The sequence below is a fragment of the Artemia franciscana genome, chromosome 1 (assembly GCF_032884065.1).
Source record: "Artemia franciscana chromosome 1, ASM3288406v1, whole genome shotgun sequence".
Taxonomy (NCBI): Eukaryota; Metazoa; Arthropoda; class Branchiopoda; order Anostraca; family Artemiidae; genus Artemia; species Artemia franciscana.
Window position 1 is genome coordinate 32,737,487 of NC_088863.1, and position 26,519 is coordinate 32,764,005.

General features: G+C 34.4%; 2 protein-coding genes across 3 annotated transcripts in view; one reads left to right on the forward strand and one right to left on the reverse strand.

Moving 5' to 3' along the window:
- The window catches only part of LOC136028807 (calcitonin gene-related peptide type 1 receptor-like), a 199,055-nt gene extending 174,265 nt beyond the window's left edge, over positions 1 to 24,790 (forward strand). For both annotated transcript variants that reach the window (XM_065706716.1, XM_065706721.1), the window contains exon 12: positions 24,624 to 24,790. In XM_065706716.1, coding sequence (XP_065562788.1) covers positions 24,624 to 24,770 — 147 coding nt within the window. In that variant the 3' untranslated portion in view covers positions 24,771 to 24,790. The remainder of the gene's footprint in view (positions 1 to 24,623) is intronic.
- The window catches only part of LOC136028823 (SET domain-containing protein SmydA-8-like), a 35,699-nt gene that overhangs the window by 3,523 nt on the left and 5,657 nt on the right, over positions 1 to 26,519 (reverse strand). The window contains exons 2-3 of the mRNA XM_065706751.1: positions 22,475 to 22,718; positions 9,891 to 10,823 (exon numbers count right to left, since the gene is read on the reverse strand). Coding sequence (XP_065562823.1) covers positions 9,891 to 10,823; positions 22,475 to 22,718 — 1,177 coding nt within the window. The remainder of the gene's footprint in view (positions 1 to 9,890; positions 10,824 to 22,474; positions 22,719 to 26,519) is intronic.

The window sequence follows — 26,519 nt, forward strand, 5'->3', positions numbered from 1 at the left end:
TAGATAAAAAAAATGAAAGAAGAGTTGATTGCAACTGACAAAAAAATGACTAAGATGATGAAGAGCATGTGCGAACCCTGTTTTTTTTCTTTTTTTTACTTCTGATTGTAACATATCAGCTAATCATCTGAATTGCCAAAGAAAAGGCCTTGGTGAATAACAGCTCGGATATTTTGGCAAAGAATTGTCCCAAGACCCCAAAACGCTTGGATTCTTAGGAATTCTTGACATCGTTGAGTTAACCCAATTTAGATAGTCTGATCATTCAGTTCCGTTTTAATTCTGTACAAAATTTTGCGGTAAATGAAATGCAAAACATTTGGATTTAATGACATAGGCAGTACGCTGGGTTTGAGTTCTAAAGAACCAATTGGAATCACCTTTTCTAATTTCTCTGTCAACCAATTGTGAGCCCCTCTCCTTTTTTCTCTTTTTGAAGAGAAAATTCAAAAAAGGTAAATAAAATAGAACAAAGGTTAAAGAAAAGGTAAAAACAAGGTAAAAAAGATGAAAAAGTCTCACATTTCTTGTAACTTGTCATTTTTAGCTTTTTTACCCTTTCCTTCATAAGCGTTTTCCATAATTTTAAATTTACACATTTTGGATAATGTATGCAAATTACTTTTTATACTGCCGAGTTAAAAAAGCTGCACTAGAAACAAAAAAAAAGAAACAAAAACAAGATAAAGCATTTACACTCAAAACTTCAAATCTGGGGATGTATGCTTCAGCTGTCAGAGCATTTACTTACTCTACAGATCTAGTTTGATAGTGACCATGTTAACAGAGATTAGACGTCCTTGCTCATATTAACCCTTCCTAGCACTTTAAAGATCAGAAGCAGAAGCTGATACTTTAGAAATTGACTAAAGATCAAAGGATTTAGATTCAGTATTCTAGAATTGTTTTCCAGAACAAAGTAAATAAAATGATTGCAAATCTTTATAGATTCCCCACAGAAAAAAGAAAACAGAAAAAAAGTCAAGCTCAATTTAGCTTGAAACTGGAGACAAAAATTGGGAAAATTGTAAAATTAAAATTGAACCCTTTTTTTTAATTAATATATCTTGTATTATTTCTTTTATGATCAAGAAGAAGTTAATAAAAGCGAACTGTTATTTCTTATAATTTCTTCTCTATATAGGAAAAAACTCGGCGTGCCATGTCTCTATGGTGACTAAAATTTTCTCAGCATGCATTCTTGACAATACTCTTTCATCCCTAAATGGTACAACTTCTTTGATTGTTCCAATTGTTCTAAATTTGACAAAATTAGGGGAGCCAATCTCATATATGCACTGGAGTCTAGTATTGAATGATAAGTACCTGCGTCCATGACTGAGTAATCTTTCTGTTATTCTTAATATTATAAAGAGTGTATGATACCCCTAAAAATACTAACATGAAAAAGTTAATCCTGGTTTTGTTGGAAAACTCTTCTCTTCAAATAAGAATCCATTTTCCTACAGAAACAAATATACGTTTGAAAAATTAAAGAAATTCAGTTGTTAAACTTTTAAGAAAATGTAAAAGTGAATAGTATGATAAATCTTTAAAGTGCCAAGGACATTAAAATACAAACAGTTTTCACCATCTTGACTGATCTTAGGCCCATTCATGTCTAAAAAATACGATTTTCAAAGATTTTTCTTTTGGATGCTTCAAAATTATGAAGTTTCTCGGGTGGTATTACATTTTTCAGTGTTGCCATGTCGAATCTTGAAAAAAAGCAAAACTAGTTAGATACACTAGACGATGATTTTTTCTAATAAAAACTCGAGCACAAACAGTATGTCGATTCCCAATTACCCTTTCTCTTCAAAGGAGCAAACATTCTCGGTCTGTTTGGTTCCATGTGTTTTTAGTTTCTTTTTTCTAGTTTTCCTTTTTTTTACATTTGGCACCGCTTTTGCCAAAAATTGCAAAACTGCATATGACGGCCTATTTCATTAAAAACTAATTTTTTATATTATCGAATTTTTTAAGACAAATAAGGTAATGTAAAATTCCACTTAACCAATTCAAACAATCAGATTACATTGCCACTGTCCTTCCAGAAGTCTGATTGTACTTGTCATCTGGTACTTTAGTTAAAGGTCATTGTTTAAGAGAACTTGGAATATAATTAAAGAGAAAACAGAAAAATGAGAAAGTTTTCATATCCTTAGTTAATCATCCTTAAAAATCATCGCTACGTCTTGAGGCCGTGGCTGATCAGTTCAGCAAGTATTTTCAAAACTTCAGTTTCAATGTGGCTACTACTATATGACAATCTGAAAATATTGCGGTTAAACGGGTTATACAATTATCGGAAAAATTCTAGTTGATTGACTTTTGGCTATCTCGAAAAGGGGTTAGGTTAGGAAAATGAAATTTTCAGAGATGATTCTAAAGGCTAAAGTATGTCCCGTAAAGGTATTTTGAAGTATCCGCCTCCACTCCCTCTCCCTTTAGAAGGCCCTGAAATTCGCCTACATGACAGTTACCAGTTGCCTTTTCTCTGCCTTTGGTTCTAAAAAGGCAATTCCTGCTATTTGAGTAGAATTCTGAGCCATATCAATGGTTTTTTTTCAAATTTTAGGAAATGTATTTGCATATTTTTAAAACCTTATAAATTAGGATTGAGCTAAGTTGTGAAGCTGAGAACAATTTTCTTTTACTTCCTTCAAGCAGAAGATCTATTTTGCAAGGTTTCATTTTTATAACATACTAGCTGTTGGGGTGGCGCTTCGCGCCCCCCCCCAAGCCCCCCCGCGCGCGTAAGTCGTTACGTGCCATAATAGTTACGCGCCATTGTAGTTGTGTCCCTATGTCCCACCTGTGAATATAGATATATATATATATATATATATATATATATATATATATATATATATATATATATATATATATATATATATATATATGGTTTTAACTACGTAAAACTTGCGAATATACAACATTCTTTGCTGTCCCATTGTCTTTGCATATAAATAGATTGTCAGGTTTACCGACTCTTGAACATGCAACATATAATGGTCCATGGGAAAACAATCTGTATTCAGATCTATACCTCATGATTCTAATGATTGCCCTTGAGCTTTGTTGATGGTGATTGCTAATCGACCATTCCCTGTCCCGGTGTCCCGGTCGTCATTTATATCCCCCTGTTTCCCCCGGTGTCCCCGTTGTAGTTGTGTCCCTGTGTCCCGGTCGTCATTTATATTCCCTGTGTCCCGGTCGTCATTTGTATCCCGGTGTCCCGGTCTGTATATACATTCGTTTTTTAGTTTTGTTTTTCTCCTTTATTTTTTTCCTTTTTTTTCTTTTTTAGCTTATTTAGATTTTTAGATTTTTTAGTTTTTTTATTAGTTTTTAGTTTTTTTTTCTTTTTAGTTTTTTTGTCCCGGTCGTCATTTATATCCCCCTGTTTCCCCCGGTGCCTTTTTTTAGTTTTTTCAGTTTTGACGTCACCTGATCCAGTTTTTTCAGGTGACGTCACCTGACCCATCCACAGACAGACAACTTATTTTTATATATATAGATATATAGATATATTTTTAAAGGTCATTAAAGGTCAGGGCCCTCTAGAGGGAGAAGGAGTGGAGGTGGGTACTTCAGAATACCTTCTCGGGACATACTTTAGCCTTTAGGCTCATCCTGAAAATTTTATTTTCCTAACCTAACCCCTTTCCGAGATAGCCAAAAGTCAATCAAGTAGAATTTTACTCAAATATCCTTAAATCGAAGATAAGTACAGTTATGCCACCAATTAATGTTTGGGTAAGCGACTGTACCAAGTGACTCTTTAGAATGATTAAATAAACAAAAAACAAGTTTTTTAACTGAAAGTAAGCAGAACATTAAAACTTAAAACGAACAGAAATTACTCCGTATATGAAAGGGGCTTTTCCTCCTCAACGCCCCGGTCTTTGCGCTAAAGTTTGAATCTTTCTCCTAACTCTACTTTTTAAAACAATAAAAGCTTTAGCGTAAAGAGTGGGGCGTTGAGGAGGAAAATCCCCTTTCATATACGGAGTAATTTCTGTTCATTTTAAGTTTTAATGTCGCTCCTTACTTTCAATTAAAAAAAAACTTGTTTTTTTATTTAATTTCTGAGCATTTTTGAATTAGTACATGTTTTGATTTTGGCTCTCTGCACATAAACAATTAAAACAAAATTTGTATGTTAATTTTTTTGTTTGGCTAAATGGCTTTCTCATAGTTTTAATTCAAAGATTTTGAGAAAAAGGAGCGGTGGAGGAGGCCTAGTTGCCCTCCAAGTTTTTGATTACTTAAAAAAGCAACTAGAACTTTTAATTTTTTACGAACGTTTTCATTAGTAAAAAATATGCGTAGCTTACGAATCAACTTACGTAACGAACTTCTATAGTCGTATATTTTGATCACGTATATGACGGGGTTCACACCCTCGTCAATACCTTGCTCTTTACAGTAAAGCTTAAATTTTCTCCCAATTCCTTCAGAATGACTCCTGAATCACAAAGGCCGTAGAATAAATAGTTGAAATTACTAAAAATACTTAAGCGTAAAAAGTGAGGTATTACGAGGAGGTGAAGCCCTGATATGCGTAATAATTTCTGTTTGTTTTAAGTTTTAATGCTGCTCCTTACTTTCAGTTGAAAAAACTTTTCATATTTATTTTTTTTATTCTTAAATAATGCTCGAAATTCCTGCGCCCCCTTCATTGAAATTCTCTTCCCCTATGACAAATTCCTCCATGGAAAGATCCTCCCACATACCCCCCCCCCCCACTCATCTTCTTCCCCCAAACCAAAAATATCCCCCTGAAAACGTCTGTACACTTCCCAATAACAATTACTATATGTAAATACTCGTAAAAGTTTGTAACTTGCAGTCCCTCCCACGGGAAGTGTTGGTGTGTAAGTCGTCCCCAAAGACATAGTTATCAGGTTTTTTGGCTTATGTTGACCGAAATGGCTATCTCAGTATTTTGATCCGGTGCCCTTGGGAAAAAATTAACGTGGGAGGGGGCCTAGGTACCCACCAGTTTTTTTGGTTACTTATAATGGGCACTTGAACTTTTAATTTTCTATAAGAATCAGCCCTCTTGTGACATTCTAGGACCACTGAGTAAATACTATCACGCCTGGGGGGAAATAAATAAATAAAAAATAAACCCGCAACAATTGGTATCAAAATTCCATTTTTTAAAGTTTCAGTTTCTATTGTGCCGGGTCGCTCCTTACGACAGTTCGTTACCACGAACTGTTTGATAACAAATTTTGGATGGAAAAATTTTTTGTATCGATTCTTGACACCAAGAATTTTTTTTTTGTCGGTTTACCCGACAGTTTCATGCCATGGGGAAGGAACTCTGAATAAAGAAAAAAAAATCTGGTTAAATTGACAAATGATGTCCAACTCTTTTTTCTTACGAAAGAGCAGATTTAGGCACTTGTTTATTCCAGGGCGCCTGCAGAATGGCTTTATTCCGTTAAAAGAGATAAACAACCTAGGTCCTGAATCCACATGAACAAATTCCCTCTTTCCATCCATCCAAAATCTTGCAGTAAAGTTAATATTAAAAATTACTGCACAAATCCACTGCTGATCGATCGCTTTGACTGAGTATTCAAATTTCGTCAAAAATTTCGTCTATAACTCATCATTTATGTTCGATACAAAAACAAAATTTTCTGTAATTAGTTAATAGTGAAATTATATCAATTAAATAAAAAACAAATAAAATTATGTAATCCAAAAATAAATCTAAAAGAAAAGTAAAGGGTCATATTAAAACCTTAAACGGAGAGAAAGGAAGCCACATAACAAGTCAAACTTAAAACGAGCAAAATCACTATGAATAAATCCATTAATCCCCCCCCCCCAAAAAAAAAGACTTAAAACTGATAATCATATCAAAAAATGATAACAAATATCGCTATGAGGTGGCCTAGTCGTCGAGGTGATGACAATTAGGCTAAGTTGGGCATTTATTCCATAGTAGGGAATTATGTTAAGTCCAAATTTAGGAGGAGAATGCATAGGACAGAAAAATTTTGTTTTATTAATGACACTTCGTACATAAAAATTTTGAATTAGGTTTTAGAATGGTTCGAAATATGTTGATTAGGACAAAACGACCGTCTGATACTATTTCTGTTCACTTTTAGACTTTTATGTTGCACAATAAGTGATTTACCTTTAATTATTAAAGCCACGTCTTCTACAAATGTTGTCACTCTATTTTTTTTTGTAAAATCCCCAGGGATATTATGAATAAATAAAAAAAAAACAGCGAAGTACTCATAATAAAACCCTGCGGGGTACCAACACTTTGAATATTTGTCAATTTCGAAAACCCCCATTGTGTCGAAGTGTAATTTTCTATCTTTCGATCTATTTATAACTTTTGGTTAGGAAGGCATGAGTTAATCAATGAATCTCATTTTCTTTTTATTTCTCAGTTTTCCAGTTTATCAAAAAGATTTCGGAATTACATTCCCTGGTTTGACCACTATTTTCTGTATCATAAAAAATGAAGCGGAATGATGATTATTGTCGACTGTGATTAATGACTTGACAATAATCATCATGTTGCTTCAGTTTTTATGACACAAAATAATTGTTAAGGCAGGCAATATATCATCGATATATTTTGATAAACTGGTAAACTGAAAAACAAAAATAAATGAGATATGAGATTCATTGATTAGCTTGTGGTTTTCTGAACAAAACTTATATATAGATCGAAAGATAGAAAATTACAGTTAGATACATGGGGGGTTTTCAAAATTGACAAATATTCAAAGTATTCGCGCCCCGCAGGGTTTTATTCGGTACTTTGTTAGTTTTTATATTTATTAGTTATGCTTCTGGCTATTTACAAAAAAAAATAGTGTTGCAACATTTGCAGATGATGTAGCATGAACAACCAAAGGTAAATCACACACTGTACAACAGAAAAGTCTAAAAATGAACATAAATATTATCAGACGTTGGTTTTTATCTGATAGACAAGACCCGCATTATTCTAAAACCTAATTCCTAATTTCTACTCTGTTAACAAGGTTCATAAATAAGACAATATTTCCTCTCTTACGCATTTTGTTTCCTAAATTTTGACTTAATAAGACTCCCTACGATGGGACAAACATCAAACTTTACTAAATTGCCATCATCTCGAGTATTAATCCACCTCATACCAATATCTGTCATTACTTGACACGATTATTAATTTTAATTGTTTTTGTGAGGTTTAATTTCATAGTTATTTCTGCTTGTTTTAATATTGACTTGTTATATGACTTAATTTTTGTCCGTTTAAGGTTTTAATATGGCCCATTAGTTTTCATTTAGATTTGATTTAAGAAAGGTTTTTTTCCTCTTTTGATTTAATTGATATAATTTTATTATTATTAACTGATTGCAGAATATTTTATAACTTTTTTTTTTCAAAGAACATAAATAACAAATAATAGACAAAATTTTTGACAAATTTAATTACTCAGTCAAAATATTCGACCAACAGTAGATTTGTGCAGTAATTTTAATATTACTTTTACTGCAAGACTTTGGATGGAAGGAAAGGGGGTTTTGTTCAAGAGGATTCAAGGCCTAGGTTATTTATCTTTTTTAAAGTTTTAAAACCATGCTGTAAGTGCCCTTTAATGAAAAAGTGCCTTAATCTGCCTTTTAGTAAAAACAATCTTTCCTAGCTCCATTTCGTCGCCTCTGTTTGTTAATATAAATAAATGCATAACAAGGTTATTTAGGAGAGCAAGTTCTGTTGTTTTAAAGAATTGGACACCAGAATTCCATTTAACCAGATGTTATTCTTTGGTTTTTTCTTGCGATGAAGGGTCTCCTGGCCTTGTCTACATGGCATAAGACTATCAGGTGGATCAGCAAAAAAACGAATTTGTGGTGCCAAGAATCGATATAACTAAATCTCTAGTTCAAAATTTGTTATCTTCGTAAGGACTCAGACGGTACAATCAATTCAGCTGATAATGCCGTGCAGATTGCAGAAAACTCTGTTTCTTTTTCGGAGTATAAAGAATCGATAGACCCCATTTTTTTTTGAAAATATTGTTTTTATGTTCGTCCCGTTAGATCCAATATGTACGGCCAAAAAATTGCAGGCCCGTCAGAGACAAAAAAAAATTGGGCCCAGGTTTGTGGCACAAATCAACACAGTAAACATGTTTTCACTGTTTTTAAAACAGTTTTAAAACTGACTGTTTTCAATCTTCGTAAATACCTGTCTGACCTTCAACTTCAACTTCAACTTTTTCTTTATTCAACTTAAAAAATACAAAAACAATATTATGCCCCAACAGAGAGCAGAGCTCGTAAGGCTGGGACAGTGCAAAAACATAGAAAAATCATCAACATCTCATCGTAATAATGATTCCAAAATTTAATACGGCAAAAGACAAACAAAATAGAAAAAACTCATAAAAGAGAAGTAACAAGGATCAGTAAATAAATAAATATCGAGCAGGAGGGGCGTGGGGGGCCATCCCAGACACAGGAACGCAAAAGCAAAACACAAATAAGAAGATGAAATAAGTTAATTTTCCATCATCAATGGTGAATAATCAAAATTTTAGCAAACGATCTTTAATATTTACTTTTTTAACTTTAGATGAGATTTTTGGTATGGATCAAACAGATTTTTATCATTCAGCTTATAATTGTTAACAATGAAGGGTAACTGGTACCTAATCGAAAACCTTGACCTTTCAAAAACATCCCAGACCTCGGACAATCCGAACGAGGAAGTAAAATTAACAGAGGTTTGTCATAGAAATAATTTTTAGAATTTTGGATTTGAGAATGCCATATGGATGTATTTAATATTCGTAATCTAATTCGTAATCATTTAAATCTTAACAAATTTAAGAAGAGGGATAATGTTTTAGTTTCCGAAACATTTTCAATTTTGAAGGTCGATATAAGAAATTTCCAAGTATTTTTATTGCCCTATTTAGCTTAAACTTATGCGATTTTTCCATCGATGGACAGTTTTATTAGGGTCAACTTGACAAGCTGTTCGGAAAAAAAGTCTGTTTATCCTTCATGGGGACCGACTTTCTGAAAAACCAGTACTTTTTACAAGTTTTTGGGAATTTGGGTCCCATTGGTCAAATGAATTCAACTCTTTGGCGTAATTGGAACTAAGTGTCTTGGCCCATTTGGAGGTTCTCATGCCCCTAGTATAAATTTTGTTTTGTACATTAGGGTCTTTTTGACTCATGAAGTTTCAAACCGTACAGAAAAGAAGTTTCGGTATTTCGCGGCCCTCTGTCAAGCTCCGTCTGGTTTTGTCTGGGGGGAGAATCCTAATATTTGTTAGTGATTTTTCTATTCCTTTGGGTTTTACTAGCTCAAAGACCTTAGGATATAAGTTTCGAGTCAATCTATGAAAAAACACTTGCTCATATTCCAGCCTCTTGCCCACAAGTACTTATTGGGACATTAGGTTCCTATTGTCCCAAAGACTAACGGCTGTAATTTTCGAACTAATTAGTGACAAAAAGTTAGTCACTCTTCTTTGACAAAATATGAGATCTTCTTCACTCAGAGAATGATTGCTCAGACTTTTGAGCCAATTGGACAACAAAAATTAAATGTGTCCCCCATTTTTCATTATGAAACGTCCTGTGAAGCAATAGAAAATTTGCATAACTAACGCTCCTTGCCCTGTCCCAGAGGCTATTGGACTTATGTAATCTCCAGAGGCATATTTATTTGACTTTTCTGCTATTCCCAAACAAATGACTATTTAAAAGTTTTGATTGACTATGTTTGAGTCTATTGGGATGAGAGCCCTCCTCCAAATTGTTACGGCCACTTCTTTTTAAAAGTTGGTCGGACAGGGGAGAACTTTACGCTGCCAAAATAAGAAAATAAAAGTATACCTTGGGCAACTGCATCGACGACACGGAGGAGCTCTAGACAGAGGTTCTCTTTTCTTTGTAACTGATCTTCTTGAAGCGCAAATAGTCCCTTCTCACATTCATGTCCGTAAGTCTGGGCTAACGCTAGTTTAGCGTCACACATGTAAAAGTGATGAGGATGAAGGAGCTTTTTATTTTTCTCGATAAACGCCTCAAGATCTTTGGTACCACCCTTTCCTATCTTTACTAGCTCTTCCCCAATCTTTTCTACAAGCTCGTTGACAACAATGGGTTCTATTTGCATCCCACACCTATCGCATTTCCAGGAGCATTCTTCATCAAGTGGGTCCTGTGGTTGCACAAACCCAGAACATTTTTGACACCTTACAGAGCTCATGCATGTGCCAAGTTCAGTTGGGTCTCGGCATCTTGTACATTTACATCTGAAGTATTTCGTGTTTTGTAAGTGAGTCTGTCTATTTATTGTTCCCCACAAAGGATCTGTATAGCAGATGGCAATATGGTCACCTTTCATTATACTCAAAGTGGATCGGATGACAATGTCACCCGCTTTTGTAACATTACGAGTGCAGTTCGGAGCACAGTTATTTTCAATGAAGCATGCTGTCGGATATAGTGCAGTCAGCATACCACTCTCCATAGGTACTTCAAAGCCATTAACAGTGACAATACCACAGATCTTTAATACAAGTAGTTCATCGTACACTTGCCCGAGATTAAGATATTGAAGAATAAATCTAACTATAGTAGCCCTATCTACTTCTTCATGGCCTAGAGCACGCCTGGCCTCAACGTGATCTTCTAGTTGCATCAGTAAAGTCCATTTCTTTTCATCTGTTTCTTTTATATGGAGAACTCTCAGTATTGCAATACAGCCCATCGCTGGATGCTCTTTGTCCAAGTCTTTTAGCACGATTTGTTCTCCTTTGCGTCCTACAAGTTAGAAAAATACTTTCCTCAGTAATAACTTAGAATAGACAAAATATAAATTGCTTTGAATGGATAAAAATATATAGCATGAGAAGACTACTAACAAAGGAACATAAAACTATAAAATGAAGAAGAATTACATTCCGAGCTGATTCAGGAATGGTTACTGTTATTTCAGTTAATTGACCTTGACCGCCTTCCCATTTATTTGACACTTTCTTTGCCTTCAGTTCCTCCCGCTACTGCCCCAAAGAAGAAAAGATGGTTCGAAAAATATAATTGGAAAAACGCAAAATGGTGCGTTTATTTAAAAAAGCTTGCTTCCCTTTTGTCTACTGTGCATTTGCCCTACCACCTTTTGTAACTTATTACCACTTGCCCGAAAAAAAGCTTGATTTGAATATTTACTGTTTCGAAATAGTTTTTTGTTTGAAGCAAGCGGAAGGTGTGGAAGCGCCTCTTGAACGATGTCGCATTAATACTCGGCAACCAGTGTGAAATATTCACCAAGAGCTTAAATCTATAAAAAAAATAAAGCAAAGTTTTTGCTTCGAATTTGGGTAGCGTGTGGCACACCTCCCGCGGGAAAAGTGTTTGATATTAAGCAGTCAACAAAGCTTGCTTACAAAAACCATCTTAGTGGGAAAAATTTTCCTAAGAATAAGAAAAATTGGAAAAATTTTTCAAATAGCTCCAAGTAAGACGAATATAATGCTCAATGCAACATTTCTTCGTCTCAATGGCTATCACATTACTCCCAAATTTTCGCGAAGTTAAATCATTCTGTGCATTTGGTGTATAATAAGTTACAAAAAATTTGTTTACCTCGTAACCTGTCACAGCGGCATATGCTTACCTGTTTTGTATGACCTTATCATTAAGTCAGTGAAGCGGCTCAAATCAAAATCATGTGATATAGATGGTATTTCTGTTAAAACTTTTCGGTCTGATTCCAAAGAACTGATGTTTCATTAGCAATTATTATTTTAATGTGTTCCATAGCTCCTGTCAGTTTCCTCTTTGGAACTTTTACATCAATATGGAAACGCAGAAAGAATGCTTCTGCTTGTTCTTACTATCGCCCCTTTACGGTCAAGTGTACACTAAGAAAGATTTTTGAAAATGTTTTACTTCCGTCAATTAATGAGAGCGCTTCTTATGGAGAAAATCCGTTTGGGTCCAAGCAAGGAATAAATTGTGCACACACCCACTGGGTAATCGCAAATCTTCTACGTCGAGCCTCTCATCAAAATAAGGAAGTTGATTTTTGTTCATTGGATATTTCTAAGGCGTTCGATAGTATTGTTGATAGTCAAGCATTGTGTTCTCTTTCTGTAAATAGTGTGAATATTTCTATTATTTTTGCTTTTAGATATTGGTACAGTCATGCCCAATTGCGTCTAAAACTAAATGGGACTCTCATGCAAGAAAATATTACAGTCCGTTGTGGTGTACGTCAAGGTGCAGTGTTGTCACCTTATATTTCTAAGATGTGTATTGCTGAGATAATTGCCAAGATCTCTCGGACGTATTTTATTGGGTTTACTGACGTGCCATATATTGCTTACGGATATGACATTCTCCTTATCAGTAGATGCAAATTTTCCCATAACCGCACAGTTCAAAGGGCTAAAAAAGGTTTCCTTGATATTGGACTAAATATGAATCTTGAAAAATTCGAGTATATTTGTTTTAACAGTACCTTGCCAAATTCCCTCTGATGAAAATTTTCGGTGGCTTGGTTTAACAATTTACAAAATATTTTATCCTTCCGCCAGACTGCAATACCTGAAACTTGTAAAAAAAAAGTCAGATTTGGATGCTCTAAGATTGTGTCAAACCGGTCTAAGTATAAACGAAAGGCTCCGGTTTATTTGTATTCAGTTTTTTGTGATCACTCTGTGCTTTATCTTTCTGGGACCATCATTCTACTGAAAAAGAGTGACTTATTTAAGCTACGTAGATGTTACTAAATACTGTAAATATCTACTTTTTCAACCTCTATTGTTTCGAAATCAGAGAATAATCAGAAAATACAGAGCTCCTGATACAAATGCAATACTACAGGAGGTTCACCATAAGTTATCGGCACAAACATATCGACGGCTTTCCCCATATAATGGGCTCATCCGTTTGCTCTGTTGAGCTATTTCCTTGTTGATTTTGTTTTACTTACTATGTTGTACCTTTGTACCTTTGTTCTCATCCGATTGTTCTGTTGATTCTGTTACACTTATGTGCTGTTTTCTTTTTTGATGTTTTTTTGTTTTCTCTCTTTTTACTCTACTATCATCACATTCTTTTGTTCAATGGGTTACAAATAAATTATTATCATTATTATTATAGGAGGTTTTTGAAAGGCAGCCATATGAAGGCCTTTAACGAGACATATCGGAAGGTTTCTAAGTCAGCCAATAGGAAGTTTTCAAGGGCAGCCATAGAAATGTTTTTAAAGACATGCATAGGAAGGCTTTTAAAGACAGAATGTTACGCAACAAGAAATGTTAGAGTTCAGAGGGTGCTAGTCAAGATGCAAACGTGAGCGATACATCATAAGGAGTGTTTTCTTTAAGAAAATCCTCAAGACGTTTTTCAAGACGTTTTAAGACATTTCAAGACATTTTTAAAGATATTTGTCTTCAAACGTTTTTCAAGACGCTTTAAGACATTCTTCAAGATGTTTCTAAGACATTCTTCTTCAAGACGTCTTTCAAGACGTTTCAAGACATTCTTGAAGATATTTTCTTAGACATTTGTCCAAGGTGTTTTTCGAGACGTTTCAAGACATCTCAAGAAGTTTTTAAGAGACAATTCCCAGACTGTGACACTCAATAACTGACACACAGGCATGGAGAAAGAAACGAAAACACACAGAGGGAAAAACACACATACACAGACAAACACAACGACTTGAAAAGTCTTGAATAAGGTCTTGAAGAAAAATGTCTTAAAACGTCTTGAAAAAGTTTTGAAACGTCTTCAAGAAAAATGTCTTTGAGAACGCCTTGAAGAGTGTCTTGAAACATTTTGTTCAAATTGTCTTGAGTAAAGATGTCTTTAAAAATGTCTTAAAATGTCTTGAAACGCCTTGAAATACTTCAGAAAAAAGTCTTAAAGACGTTCTGAAACGTCTTGAAACATCTTGAAAAACGTCTTGAAGAATATCTTAAAGAAAACAATCCCCTTGCTGTGACGCTTACGTGTGCATCTTGACTAGCGCCCCCCCCAGACTCTGACATGTTATTTTACATAACATCCTGTCTTTAAAAGCCATCCTATGTGTGTCTTTGAAGTTCATCATTCAACTGTCTTGAAAAACTTCCTTTGGGCCCGTTTAAAAACCTTCCTATGTGTGTCTTTATGGCCTTCCTATAGCTGCCCTTAAAAATCTCCTATATGTGTCTTTAAAAGCCTTCCTGTGGTTGCCTTGAAAAACTTCCTACGGCTGTCTTTACAATCAAACCATAAAACGTAACAACCGAACTGTGTTGCGTAACAGACACCTGCATCTCTTAGAAAACATTTCCTATTAAGTAACAAGCAAAAGCAAACGTTTCTATTATTTAAAAGACACCTGCAGCTCTTAGAAAACACTCCCTACGATTTAAGGTACAACTGCGTCTTGAAGAACTTTGAAAAAGGTGTCGAATTGGGATTCTAATTGACCGGGATGTCGTGGAATCCAAAAGGGATTCACTGCTGTTGTAGCAGCAGTAGTGTTAGTAGTAGTAGTAATAGTAGTAGTAGCGGTGGTGGTATTGGAAATTGTAGTAGTACTAGTAATAGCGTGAGGGATGTCGTGGAATCCAAAAGGGATTCACTACTGTTGTAGCAGCAGTAGTGTTAGTAGTAGTAGTAATAGTAGTAGTAGCGGTGGTGGTATTGGTAATTATAGTGGTACTAGTAATAGCGTGCAAGAATGGCCGTTTGGTCAATTGATCTTCCCATTTAATCATTCTATGAAAATGCCACTTAATACACTAATCCGTCCTTGAGATTAACTAAAAAATTAACAAGTTTTTTCAACTGAAAGTAGGTGCAACGTGAAAACCAAAAACAAACAGATTATATTAAGTATGTGAGGGGAGTCGTCCTCTCCTCAATACCTCGCTCTTTTCATCAAAGTTTGAGTTCTGTCCAAATTCTTCAAGAATGAGTTGTGAATCACAAAGGCCATTTAATTACAATTAAAAACTCTTTTAAAGGTACTAAATAATCTTAGCGTAAAAAGTTAGGCATTAAGGAGGGGATGATGCCCTCATAAAAGTAGTAATTTCTTTTCGTTTCAAGTTTTAACGTTGATCCTTACTTTCAGTTGAAAAACCTTGTTTTTTGTTTAATTTCTGATCGTTTTTTAAATAATGCTGGGAAACCTGGCTCCCCTCCGGGAAAATTCCTTTTTCTGATGAAATCGTCCCCCGTAACCACCCCTCCACCTTTAACAGAAAAATCCTCCTTGAAAACGTATGGATACTTCTCAATAACCAATACTATAATTAAAAAAGGGGCAAAGTTCATAGCTTGTAGCCATTCCCCTAGGGACTGTGGGGGTTAAATCACCCTCAAAGACATAATTTTTAAATGTTCGACTACACTGAAAAGTATGGTTATGTCAAGATTTTTATCGGTGACCTAGGGGGAAAATGAGTAAGGGAGAGGGGCTATCTGCCCTCCAATGTTTTCGGTCACTTAAAAAGGGCAATAGAGCCTTTGATTTCCGATCAAATGAGCCAACGCATAAACACGCATCCTGGATCTTTCCTCTGGCATTAAATGCAAAATTCCACATTTTCTAACATAGAAACTTGAAACCTCTACAGTATGGCTCTCTAGTATGCTGAACCTGACGATGTGATTTTCATTAAAATCACTTGATATTTTTCGGGTGTTTCTCCCCTTTTTAGAAAATTGGGCAAATTTTCTCAGCATTTTAACTTTTGAGGGGTACCATTAAATTGGATTAAGTTTACATATTTTGAATAAGCAACAAAATTCGAGTCTTTTGATGTTTCTATTGTTATAAAGGCTCTGTTCATTACAGTTTCGGTTACTATTGACCCGCATTCATCATTTGTAATAATTGTAAATTTTTGTTTTTTTTGGGCCTTCCTACAATAATTATATAACTGGTTGCGTTCAAAAAGACTTTCTTTTTTAAGGTTTTTGAATTATTGTAATCCATTGTTAAAATATATACAAATATTTTTGCAATACTAGTATTTTGCTCTTTACACAATTTAATATCTTTTATTACTGCATCTTTTCAAAGAAATTTTTATTTACTGAAGATAGTCCAATTTCTAACAATGATATGAACTAAGCTTGAAGGTTTGGGTTCTCTTTTTTAAGGTTTTTGAATTGTTGTAATCTCTTGTCAAAGAGAATCACCATTTGTACTGATTGTAAACTTTCGTTTTCTGGGCCTTCCTTCTGACATTACGTAACTGATTGCATTCGAACCCGTAAGCGTAATCACGGAGTGAGTGGATCTTATCAAACAAAAAACAAACTCATATATAAAAATATCCAGACATTTTCTAGTTTGAATTAAAACGTTACAATTATTGCTCAGGCACCGTAAATATTTTAACAGTTTACATAATAACTTCAGCGATTCTAAACTGAACTTGAAAAATTTTCGACTTTTTTCCATGTTTTAAGAAGACATTGCTTATGCTTATAAAAAAAAGAAATTCGGTAATAATGTTTTTCTAACAACGATTTCTACTAAGCTTTAAAATTTTAGTTTTATCTTTTAAGGTTTTTGAATCGTTGTAATCCATTGTTAAAATATATAAAAATATTTTTGTAATTACCAGTTCTTTGCTCTTTACGCAATTTAATATCTTTTCAACTGAAGTCTATTCAAAGACATTTGATTATTACAGTAACTCCGATTTCTAAAAAAGATTTCTACTAAGCTTTAAACTTTTGGTTTATTTTTTTACGGTTTTTGAAATTGTTGTTATCCCTTGTCAGAACATTTACAAATGTTATTGCAATTACCAGTTTTTGCTCTTTAAGCAAAAAGTTTATATATATATATATATATATATATATATATATATATATATATATATATATATATATATATATATATATATATATATATATATATATATATATATATATATATATATATGTGTGTATATAATATGTGTAAAAATATGTATATTTATCTTATATATAGTTTTTGTTCTGTAAATTCTTCTAAAATTGCTTGAAAATCTAATTTTCTTGCCTTTCCATTTTCAATTGACAAAATAACTAAACTACTTAATCTATCCTGATTCATCTTCGATTTCAAGTAGTTTTTTATGAGTTTTAGCCAAAGAAAACGATCTTTCTCCAGAAGAAAGGCTTACTGGAAGATTGAAGAATGTTCGGAGAGCAATAAACAAGTTTGGAAATGCTGTTGCTCTATCATTATCCGATAAAAATCTAAGCATCTCAAACGTATTATCAAAAGTTCTGAAAGAAAAATAAATCTCAAAAATTAACTATAAAAATGCCTCCGTGATCTTTCTTCTGGTAGAAAATACTAAGTCTTGCATTTTTCAAGAGAAGAGTTTGAAAGCTCTGCGATCAGTGTATCTGATATAGGGAAACTAATGGTGAGACACCTTTGTTTTCGAGGATTGTTTAACCCTTTTTTGAAACTTCAATATTTAAATAAATTTCACTTTTTGTTCATTTTAACGGTAACGCGGGGCCCTTTCAAATGCGACTCAACGCCTCTGTGATCTCTCTTCTGGTAGAAAATACAAAATTCCAAATTTATCTAGATAGGAGCTTGAAACCTTTACAATATGGTTCTCTGATACAGTTTACCTTATGGTGTAATTTAATCATGATTTCTTAATTTTCAGGGGCTATTTAATCCCTTTTTGAAAGTCACCCAAATTTTCTAAGGCTCGTAACTTCTGAAGGGTTACAATAGAAGGATGAATTTTTAAAATACGGTTGCTATCAAAATTTCTCGTTGTTGTCAAAATTCCTGTTTTAGAGTTTTCGTTACTATTGGGTCGAGTCGCTCGTTACTTACAGTTCATTACCACGAACTGTTTGGTTAATCTTCAAGCACAGATATTGGGTAGCAGAGTCCCTTTTTATGAATCATATTTTGGAGGTTGCTCTCGGTTTAATCCCCAATCCCGACTTTTTATATAGTTTATAGCTAAATTTTGCCTCATTAGAAGGGGTAGGGGGCTACAATTTTTAAAATAAGAAGATTTATTTAGGATGAGTTATAAAGGGTAATTCATTTCTGCCACCCATCGTTTAATACTGATGCGTCTAATATCTTGATTTCGTCACTGTTCGTTCAATTTATGGGTACACGGTTTAATTTTTGGCTTACTTTCTAAAGGTGTATAAACTGTTTATTCGATTTGATTATGATTAATCAATGCCTAGGAATTATTTAACTTTAACAAAATTGAATTATAATCAATTTGCAAGTTTTAAACCAATATTTTACCCTTTCCTAAAGCCAAGGATCAAGAAAAAAGGCCCATATATGGGTTAAAACCTAATTTTCAAGTAAAACCACAATTATATTCAGAAAGAGCATAAGAAAATATCAAGTGGAATGTTCACCTAATTTGTAGCTCAGTAATGAAAGCATCTCCAAATTTACCATTAGATCCCCTCCCCTATTTCTGCATAGGTGCCTTCCTATGATTTACAATAGTCATGTAAAATACACCTTTTCATAGGACGAATTTCCTCCTCGAAATCTATCATAATCTTAGACATTTAAAAATTAAACGGAATAGCAAAAAAAAATTTTAACTCACATTCTAAACGTTGATTTAACTCTCTTTTTACCGATGATCTAAATTTAGCTGATGAAGGCACTTTCAAAGAATTTTTTTTTACCAAGACTTATATGAGAACCTTATGGCATTAATAAAATGGTATAACGTTCTGAACACGGTGCTTTTACTAACATAGGAAGAAAAGTTTATGTTTCAATGTTCTCTATCCGGTTTTTGATCGGTCGTAAATCATTGAGACAAAAATCTCGGAAAGTAGTAAGAAAATTATGTAAATTAGAGAAAGAGTCACTAGGAGTAGACATTCCCTAATGAAAAATCACTAGGTTTGGCAGCCTTAGGTGAAAAGTTGGAAACAAATATATTTTTATTTATTTGAATAACTCATAATTTATCCATTATCATCAAATACAATTTGCTTCAAATTTCAATTTTTTTTCATTTTAACGGTAATGCTAAGCCCTTTTAATTGTGGAGCCAAATCTTTCCAATCAATTGGGCCCAATTACTCCAATCACCCTTTATCCGGCCCTGTTGCTGAAAGTATAGCTATTAGACATTTTGACTAGTTTGAACAAAAAGACAATTCCAAAATTTCGATCAGTTTTAAGCGAAAGGGGCACTTAAAAATAGAAAGGAGGGGAATGGGCTGATCACCCTAAAATCTCTCTTCAACATCTTTTAAATATACCTTGAAATTTTGAACTTAATACCCTTAGTTGTTCTGTAGATATTGTGGATATTCCCTTTTTACAACTAGCAATAAAATTGAGACTCGTGATCAAACATGCCCTCTTTTCCAATAAAAACCCTTGTATGTTAACAACGGGCAAATTATATAATACATAGACTTTTCCCAGAGACTAGGAGAAAGGTGTGTCAACCCCGGAGACAGAGTTCTTTTACCTTTGAACTATTTTGAACAAAATGATTATCTAAAAATTTAAATACATTTGGAGGCAAAAAGCTCTCGGGGGCTGATAATCCTTTAATCACTTTTGGATATTAACAACAGCACAAACATTTTCGATTTCCAATCAAAGTTTATGCGACCCCTTTTACAAGAACCTTGTAAGTTAACATAAGGCAAATTGTGCAACTTACAGCCCTTGCCTCTGGAGCTGTAGGAAGGGGGGTTCAATCCCAGAAGCTAGTTGTTGAACCTTTGAACTATTTAAAAAATGGTCATCTTAAAATTTTGGCCAGATGCGTTTGAGGGAAGAGGGCATGAGGGGAGGCTGGTTGCCCTTTGATCCCTTTAGACTCTTGAAAAAGAAAATAAATCATTCTATTTTCAACCAAATGAGCCCTCTCCCAAAATTTATACGACCAGCCCCTCTACAAAACCTTAAATGTTAACAATGAACAGAATGAGTAAGTTACAGCCCTTGCCCCAGTGCCTGAGGGATTTGTCCAACCTGAGTTATAGCTATTTGACTTTCGGATTATTTTGAACAGAAGGGCTATCTCAAAATTTTGACCGGATATATTTTGGAGAAAAGGGCGTCATGGGGGACTGGTCACCTTCCAGTTATTTTTGACTTTTAAAAAGGGCATGTGAACTCTTGATCTCTAATCGAATGAGCCCTCTTCAAAGTTTACATGATCACCCTTTCCATAATAGCCTTTTTTAACAATGGGCAACTACCATAACTTATGCCATGGCCAGGAGGGTCGGGGGGGGGGTTGTCAAACCTAGATCCATAGTCACCTTCCAACTATTTAGAACAATAAGCCTATCTCAAAATTTCGATCGGAAGGATTTTGGATAAGTGGGTGTAAATCTTTAACTACTCCTTTCTAGTGATGTCTAGGTTTGCATTGATATACATTTAATATTGATATGCATGTACTGGTAAGCGTGTATTCCAAGGCTCTTAGAAACATGTTTTACTATATAAAAATTGTCCAAGTTTCACTTTCTAGTGTTATAAACCCAGTTTTTCTGATTCCCATTTCCAAAAGACAAATTATCATAAATTCCACGAACCCAATTCCCAGTTAGGCTTCTAGAATCCAATATTGATTACAACATGAAACTGACACATATTGCATTAAAATTAGGTGGTATCTTTCCCGCTCTAAGACTTACATTCAAAGTTGCCTGATTTTCCACCCGTTTTTTCAAGATTAACTTTTATCGAAAGTAATTTTACTTAAACGTTTTGCAACCTTATACACATATTCAAATTATTGTAATCATTCGTCAGTAGATATAATTTTTATACTAGATCGTGATCCCTCTACGCAAAAAAAGTAAAAGTTCTAGTTGCCATTTTAAGTAACCAAAACATTGGAGGACAACTAGGCCTCCTTCCCCACCCCTTTTTCCCATATTATCCTATCAAAACTATGAGAAACCATGTAACCGAAACAAAATTAATATCAAAATTTGGTTTTGATTATTCGGGTGCGGAGAGCCAAAATCAAAACAAGCATCAATTCAAAACATTCAGAAATTAAATTTAAAAAACAAGTTTTTTAAACGGAAAGTAAGGAGTGACATTAAATTAGCGTAAAGAGCGGGGCGCTGAGGAGGGAGCTGCCCCTCTCATATACAGAGTAATTTCTGTTCACTTTAATGTCGCTCCTTACTTTCAGTTGAAAAAACTTGTCTTTTTTTATTGAATTTACTTAGGAACAGCTATTGTGCTGTTTATAGATAATATAACAGACATATCTTCTAAAACTTGGGTCCGTGGGGTATAAGTGACTCCGCTGTCTCATTCTCTGTGGTTCATTCTTTAATATGTGTGAGAAAAGGAAAAACTGATAGCATTTTCATGTGTGTCAGACAAATCTTGTCAAAAGATACGTTTGTTTAAGGAGCGGTAAATGAACAGGCCACTGAAGCAGAGACGAAGCTAGGGTTTTGAATTTGGAGGGCTAATATAAAGAACGTGCCGACAAATGCGGATACATAAGCTAAGTTAAGACGCACAAAGTTCTAAGGCGTCACCACAGCGTGCTAACCCCATGAAAATTGAAGGGGAGTTGCTCCCATTCCCCCTCCCTTAGCTGTGCTCCTACTCTGAAGGCCTTACTATTAAAAAGTAACTTAAGCAATAAATAAAATTGCAGATGCTACTCGTAAGACGAATGAATCTACTCTTGTGACAGTTGCGAGTGAGAGCATTTCACCCACTGAAATATTACATGGTTGGTCAGTATGATACACTTGGTCAATTCAAGCGCAAACCTACATTAGATGCGTCCGTTTTTCTAGTAACATCTGCTTTAAGACAAAGTCGGTAACACTTAAAACACACCCAAAAAAATATATATGGTGGTCAAAACCCTCAAAAAGTAGGCCTGAAAAGTCTTGCCATACCCCTTAAGAAAGTACTACATATGCTGCATTAATACCAAAGATACCAACCCTCTTGTGCATTGGTTTGTGTATTTTTTGTGTACACTGATAAATAGGCTAGAAATGGGTAATCATGACAATAGACATAGGCTGTAAAAACCCAAAAAATACAAACTAGGACGTCAAAAATGTGATGTCCTTGTAATAATTGTACGAGTGTGGAAGCCCCAAGCATCCTCTGAGTAAGCCAGTTAAGTAAGGTGACATCAGGATATAGTTCCAGGCAAGGCCATATCCGGGGGGATTAGGAGGTTTGAACCCCCCGACTTTTTTCCGACTGGTAAAAACGTAACAGAAATGAATACAGATAGATTTTAATGCGTTTTTGGTTGTTTTTTTTTGTACACCTACCTGCCTTCCCGTAAAAAATCCGTTAGTAAAACCCCCTTTGAAAAAAAAGTCCTGGATACGACCTTGACCGTGCGGATCATTAATTCGCATTTGATGGTCTTGTTCAGTTTGAGTTTTTAACAGTTTGATAACAGCCTACATAAAACAAAACTTGCCTCTACTTGTTAAAGTGCATTCAGGTTCGTGCAACCTGCTTTTTTCACAGGATTTTGAGCAAACGGGCCATCCACACATGCTGCAGTTATAAAGAGTCTTTGATTTTTTATGGCATCCAAGGCAAATAGGCTTTGTAAACTTTGCAGGAGCAATAACCAAGGGTGGTTCCTTAAGTAAGATCTCGCCAGCTTCAAAGTCACGAGAGGCTACTAGACATCTTCCAAGTTCCTCATCTCTTTCAATCTAAAAATAAAATTTCTTCATTTGCGATATAGTAAGATTTAGCTAAGATATTTAAGCTAATGACAGGTAGAAAGCGAAAATTTAAAATTTAGATATTCACCTGATAGAATTTCTAATTAGCTGACAGGAACAAAGGTAGGGTTTTGGTTTTGGAGGAGATGATACAAAGAATGTACCGACAAAATCGTCCAGTGTGCCGACAAATGCAGACACACAAGCTAAATTTAGACGTCAAAGACGCCTTAGAACTTTGGAGGGTCCCTTTTCTCCTCCCCTAAGCTGCACCCCTGCTAGCTGAGTGAATTTTTGTAGTAAATGTAGGAAGATTGGATAAAACACTCCCTCCTTAATCTTAAAAAAGAATATACGTACTTTCTGCTTATATAGTTAGAAAGTGATTGTTAAGGTTCGGCCAGAAAAAGAAATATCAAAATAATAGCAATAGAGGAAGAAGAGTAAAAAGAATTAGAAACAAAATTATCACTATTATTTAATGTAAAAATAAAATCGAAACGGGAGAAGGATCTGCTTCCTTTCTTAATATTATAAAGAACGTGCAAACAACTGAGATCATACTCTTATATGAATTACAATTTAACTTATAACTTATAACAAATAAATATATATATATCTTATACGACAGCACCACGGAAAAACAGTAAAGGACAAAAATACAATCCACATAGCAGCTGAGACTTTCACGAGCAAGGAATGTAAATTAGAAGAAACGTGGTCGTTTCATCCTTAACATGTAGTTGTGATTTAAAGTTACCACCATCCCCTTTTTTACTTTTGTCACAAACTCATCTGAACGTGTTTCGACGTCTCCCTAGCGTCCGATCTCAAACTGATTGTAACTGAAGGATGGCTTAGGATATTCGTCTGTCCTATATCCTTGGAACTTGGTAACGACATCTCCAGGCTCTAAGGATATAGGTAATAAGTGTTTTGCTAGTATGTCCTCGAAGAATTTCATTGGATACCCTTTCCGACCATTGAATGTTCAAAATCGTCCGAAGAGACTTGTTTTCAAGCGAAAACAATTTTATTTTCTTGTTGGTAGTCAAGGTTCCAATTCTGACCAGCATAAAGGGGGGTTTGGTTTGATGTTCCGGTCTAACAGGTGCAATTTTAGACGTTCTAAATAATCTTTAGAACTTTAAATATTACAGATCCTTTTGAGGCTATTAAAATCAATATTCGTCTCGCCTATTCTAGAAGGGTCCAGTCGTGCCATTTCATTTTCTCTTTCATGCTACCAAAACATTTGAATTTTAAAGTTTGATGACTTCTTCGACACAACATTAGATATGGAGAGGGACTCAGACGGCGTCATGCTCTATGTTAAAAAATACTCATCATTTTTATACTAAGCTCAAAAGCCTTCTTGACAAACTGAATATAAGATCCCATAAATACTTTTTGAATTGTTGGAGCAATTTAATATCGTCTGTAAAAACTGAATTGCTGATTCTGACATAAGAGCATGATTTTATGCCGTTACTTGCAGTTTCGTGGAGAAACTAGAGTCGATGATTATTACAAAAGGTAATGGCAGCTGTCTGCAACCTTGTTTTACACTACTCCAGAAAAAATGCAGGAGTATCTCCAAGATGCTACCTCGTTAGACTTTCAAGTGTCTTCATGCAATATTTCCAGTCTGTACAAATAGAAATAATTAGACCAGCAATTTTATCTGGAATACTGCATTAACGGTTTACGATTTTCTAAAGGATTACTATTCCGTAGGCTACTATTGTAAAATTTAAAGGAAAATGTACATGCAAAAAAAAATTCAGTAACTTTTTCTAGGCTTAAGTAGAGTTCAGCCTCCCCCTCCCTTAAAATAAACATTCAGTCGCTTAATTAACAAATGTGGGGAGTTCAACAGCATTTTTTTTTCAGATTCTGGTGAAGACATTGCGACGAATGAAGATCCGTCTAGTACAAGAAAATGGCAGACAAATGAAAAATAAAGCATATAATTTGGAGGTCATTCAATATTTCAAAGAAAATTTTACAAACCGTAGCAGCATTTTATGTTGCAATTAATAAAAAAAATTATTTTACTAATGAAAATAAATACCGATATAAACAGAGAGTATCTTGCACATAAGGAATAATGCAAACTCTCTCAATTCCATCGATCTTTACACTTAAGTGTAAAAGAATTATAGATATTGATGACATTGTCAACACAGTATAATTTAAGCTTTACTTAGCTTAAAGAAACTGAATGAGGGGTCATTCCCTTGGTGCAAAGGATAAATTATGTTCGTTTTAAGTTTTAACAACGTACTTTAATTTCCATTGGAAAAAGATTATTTTTTTCCTTAATTTTCATTAGTTTTGAATATCATTTCAAGGGCTCTCTTAAATGTGAGTGGGTACTAACTCCCTTAGTCCCGGTTGTCTGCCTTCACGTTTTTCACTTTTTACAAGAAGATAATGAGAATGATAATCATCCCTAAAAACTAAACCCCTAATTTTGATTTTTTAGGGGGAGGGTCTAAAGTATCAAAAAGATTTTGTGGCCATGATTTTCCTGGGAGCGGAGTCTTTCGACATATATTTTTTTTAGACATCCTATCTATACTCCTTCAATACTGGTAAGCACTCGAATGCAATATTTTAAGCTATTCAACATATTTCTACAATAAGAAAGGAGCTGTCTCCGCTACCCACTATTGCCACCTTAATTCAAACGCAATACCAAAAATTAAAGGAGTTTACAGGGTATCTCATATGAATTTCAGTGATCTCTCACCTAAAATAAGAAAATAGGGACCAAAAAATGTATTATTCAAGCCTTAAGACATCCAGCAACACACACAAGATATTCACTACCCCCCATAAAAAAAATTGATAAGTCCCGTATTGTATATAAGTGAAAGAATCTTTAGATGAGTAAAGTAATTAAATCAAGACATAAAAATGACCAGGTTTGATGCAGTCGTATTGACTAATTAAAGAGCTGTGTGTCTCCCGTGTATTTTTTCTGTCACTTCTCAAAGAATGTATGGTCTTAGAAACTCACTAAGGGCTTGTTCACTCAGAAATTGACATTTCTAGTTCCGTTTTCAAGATTCAAATATTTTAGGAGGACAATCAGCTCCGTCTCGTGCCCTTTTATCCTCATGGGCGCCCTCATGGTCCCCATGCTACCAGAACAAAATTTAGAATACAAATTAACTTAAAATTATCAAAAAGTCTAAAATATACTTCTAGGCAGACACGAACCATACGACCGCAAGGGTCTAAGATTATACAATTGGTCCGTTCTTGAAAAATAGTAAACAAAATAAAAAAACATTTTTTCAACTGAAAGTAAGGAACAGCATTAGTACTTAAAACAAAAAGAGTTTTTCTGTACATAAGGGAGCTGTCCCCTTCCTCGATACCTCGTTCTGAAGTTTTTATTGCTTTTAAAAAAAAACTTTTAATTCTAATTAAACAGCCCTTTTGTTTCAGGAGTCGTTCTTAAAAAATTGGGACAATCAGCCAAATTTTAGCTTAAAGAGAAGATATTGAGGAGGGGGCAACCCCCTAACATGCGGAAAATTTCCAGTTCGTTTTAAGTTTTAATGTTGCTCTTTACTTTTAATTGAAAAAATTATTTTTTTAATTTAGTTTCTGATCTATTTTCAAATAATGCCATTAAATCTGTCTCCCTCGTGCATGAAAAATTCCCTCCCTTCAAGGAAAAATTTTCCGTGGAAAGTTCCTCCAACGTAAAATTCTTTTCCTCGTCCAGAAAATTCCCACCTGATAATTTTGTCCCGCTGAAGATTTCCCCATAAA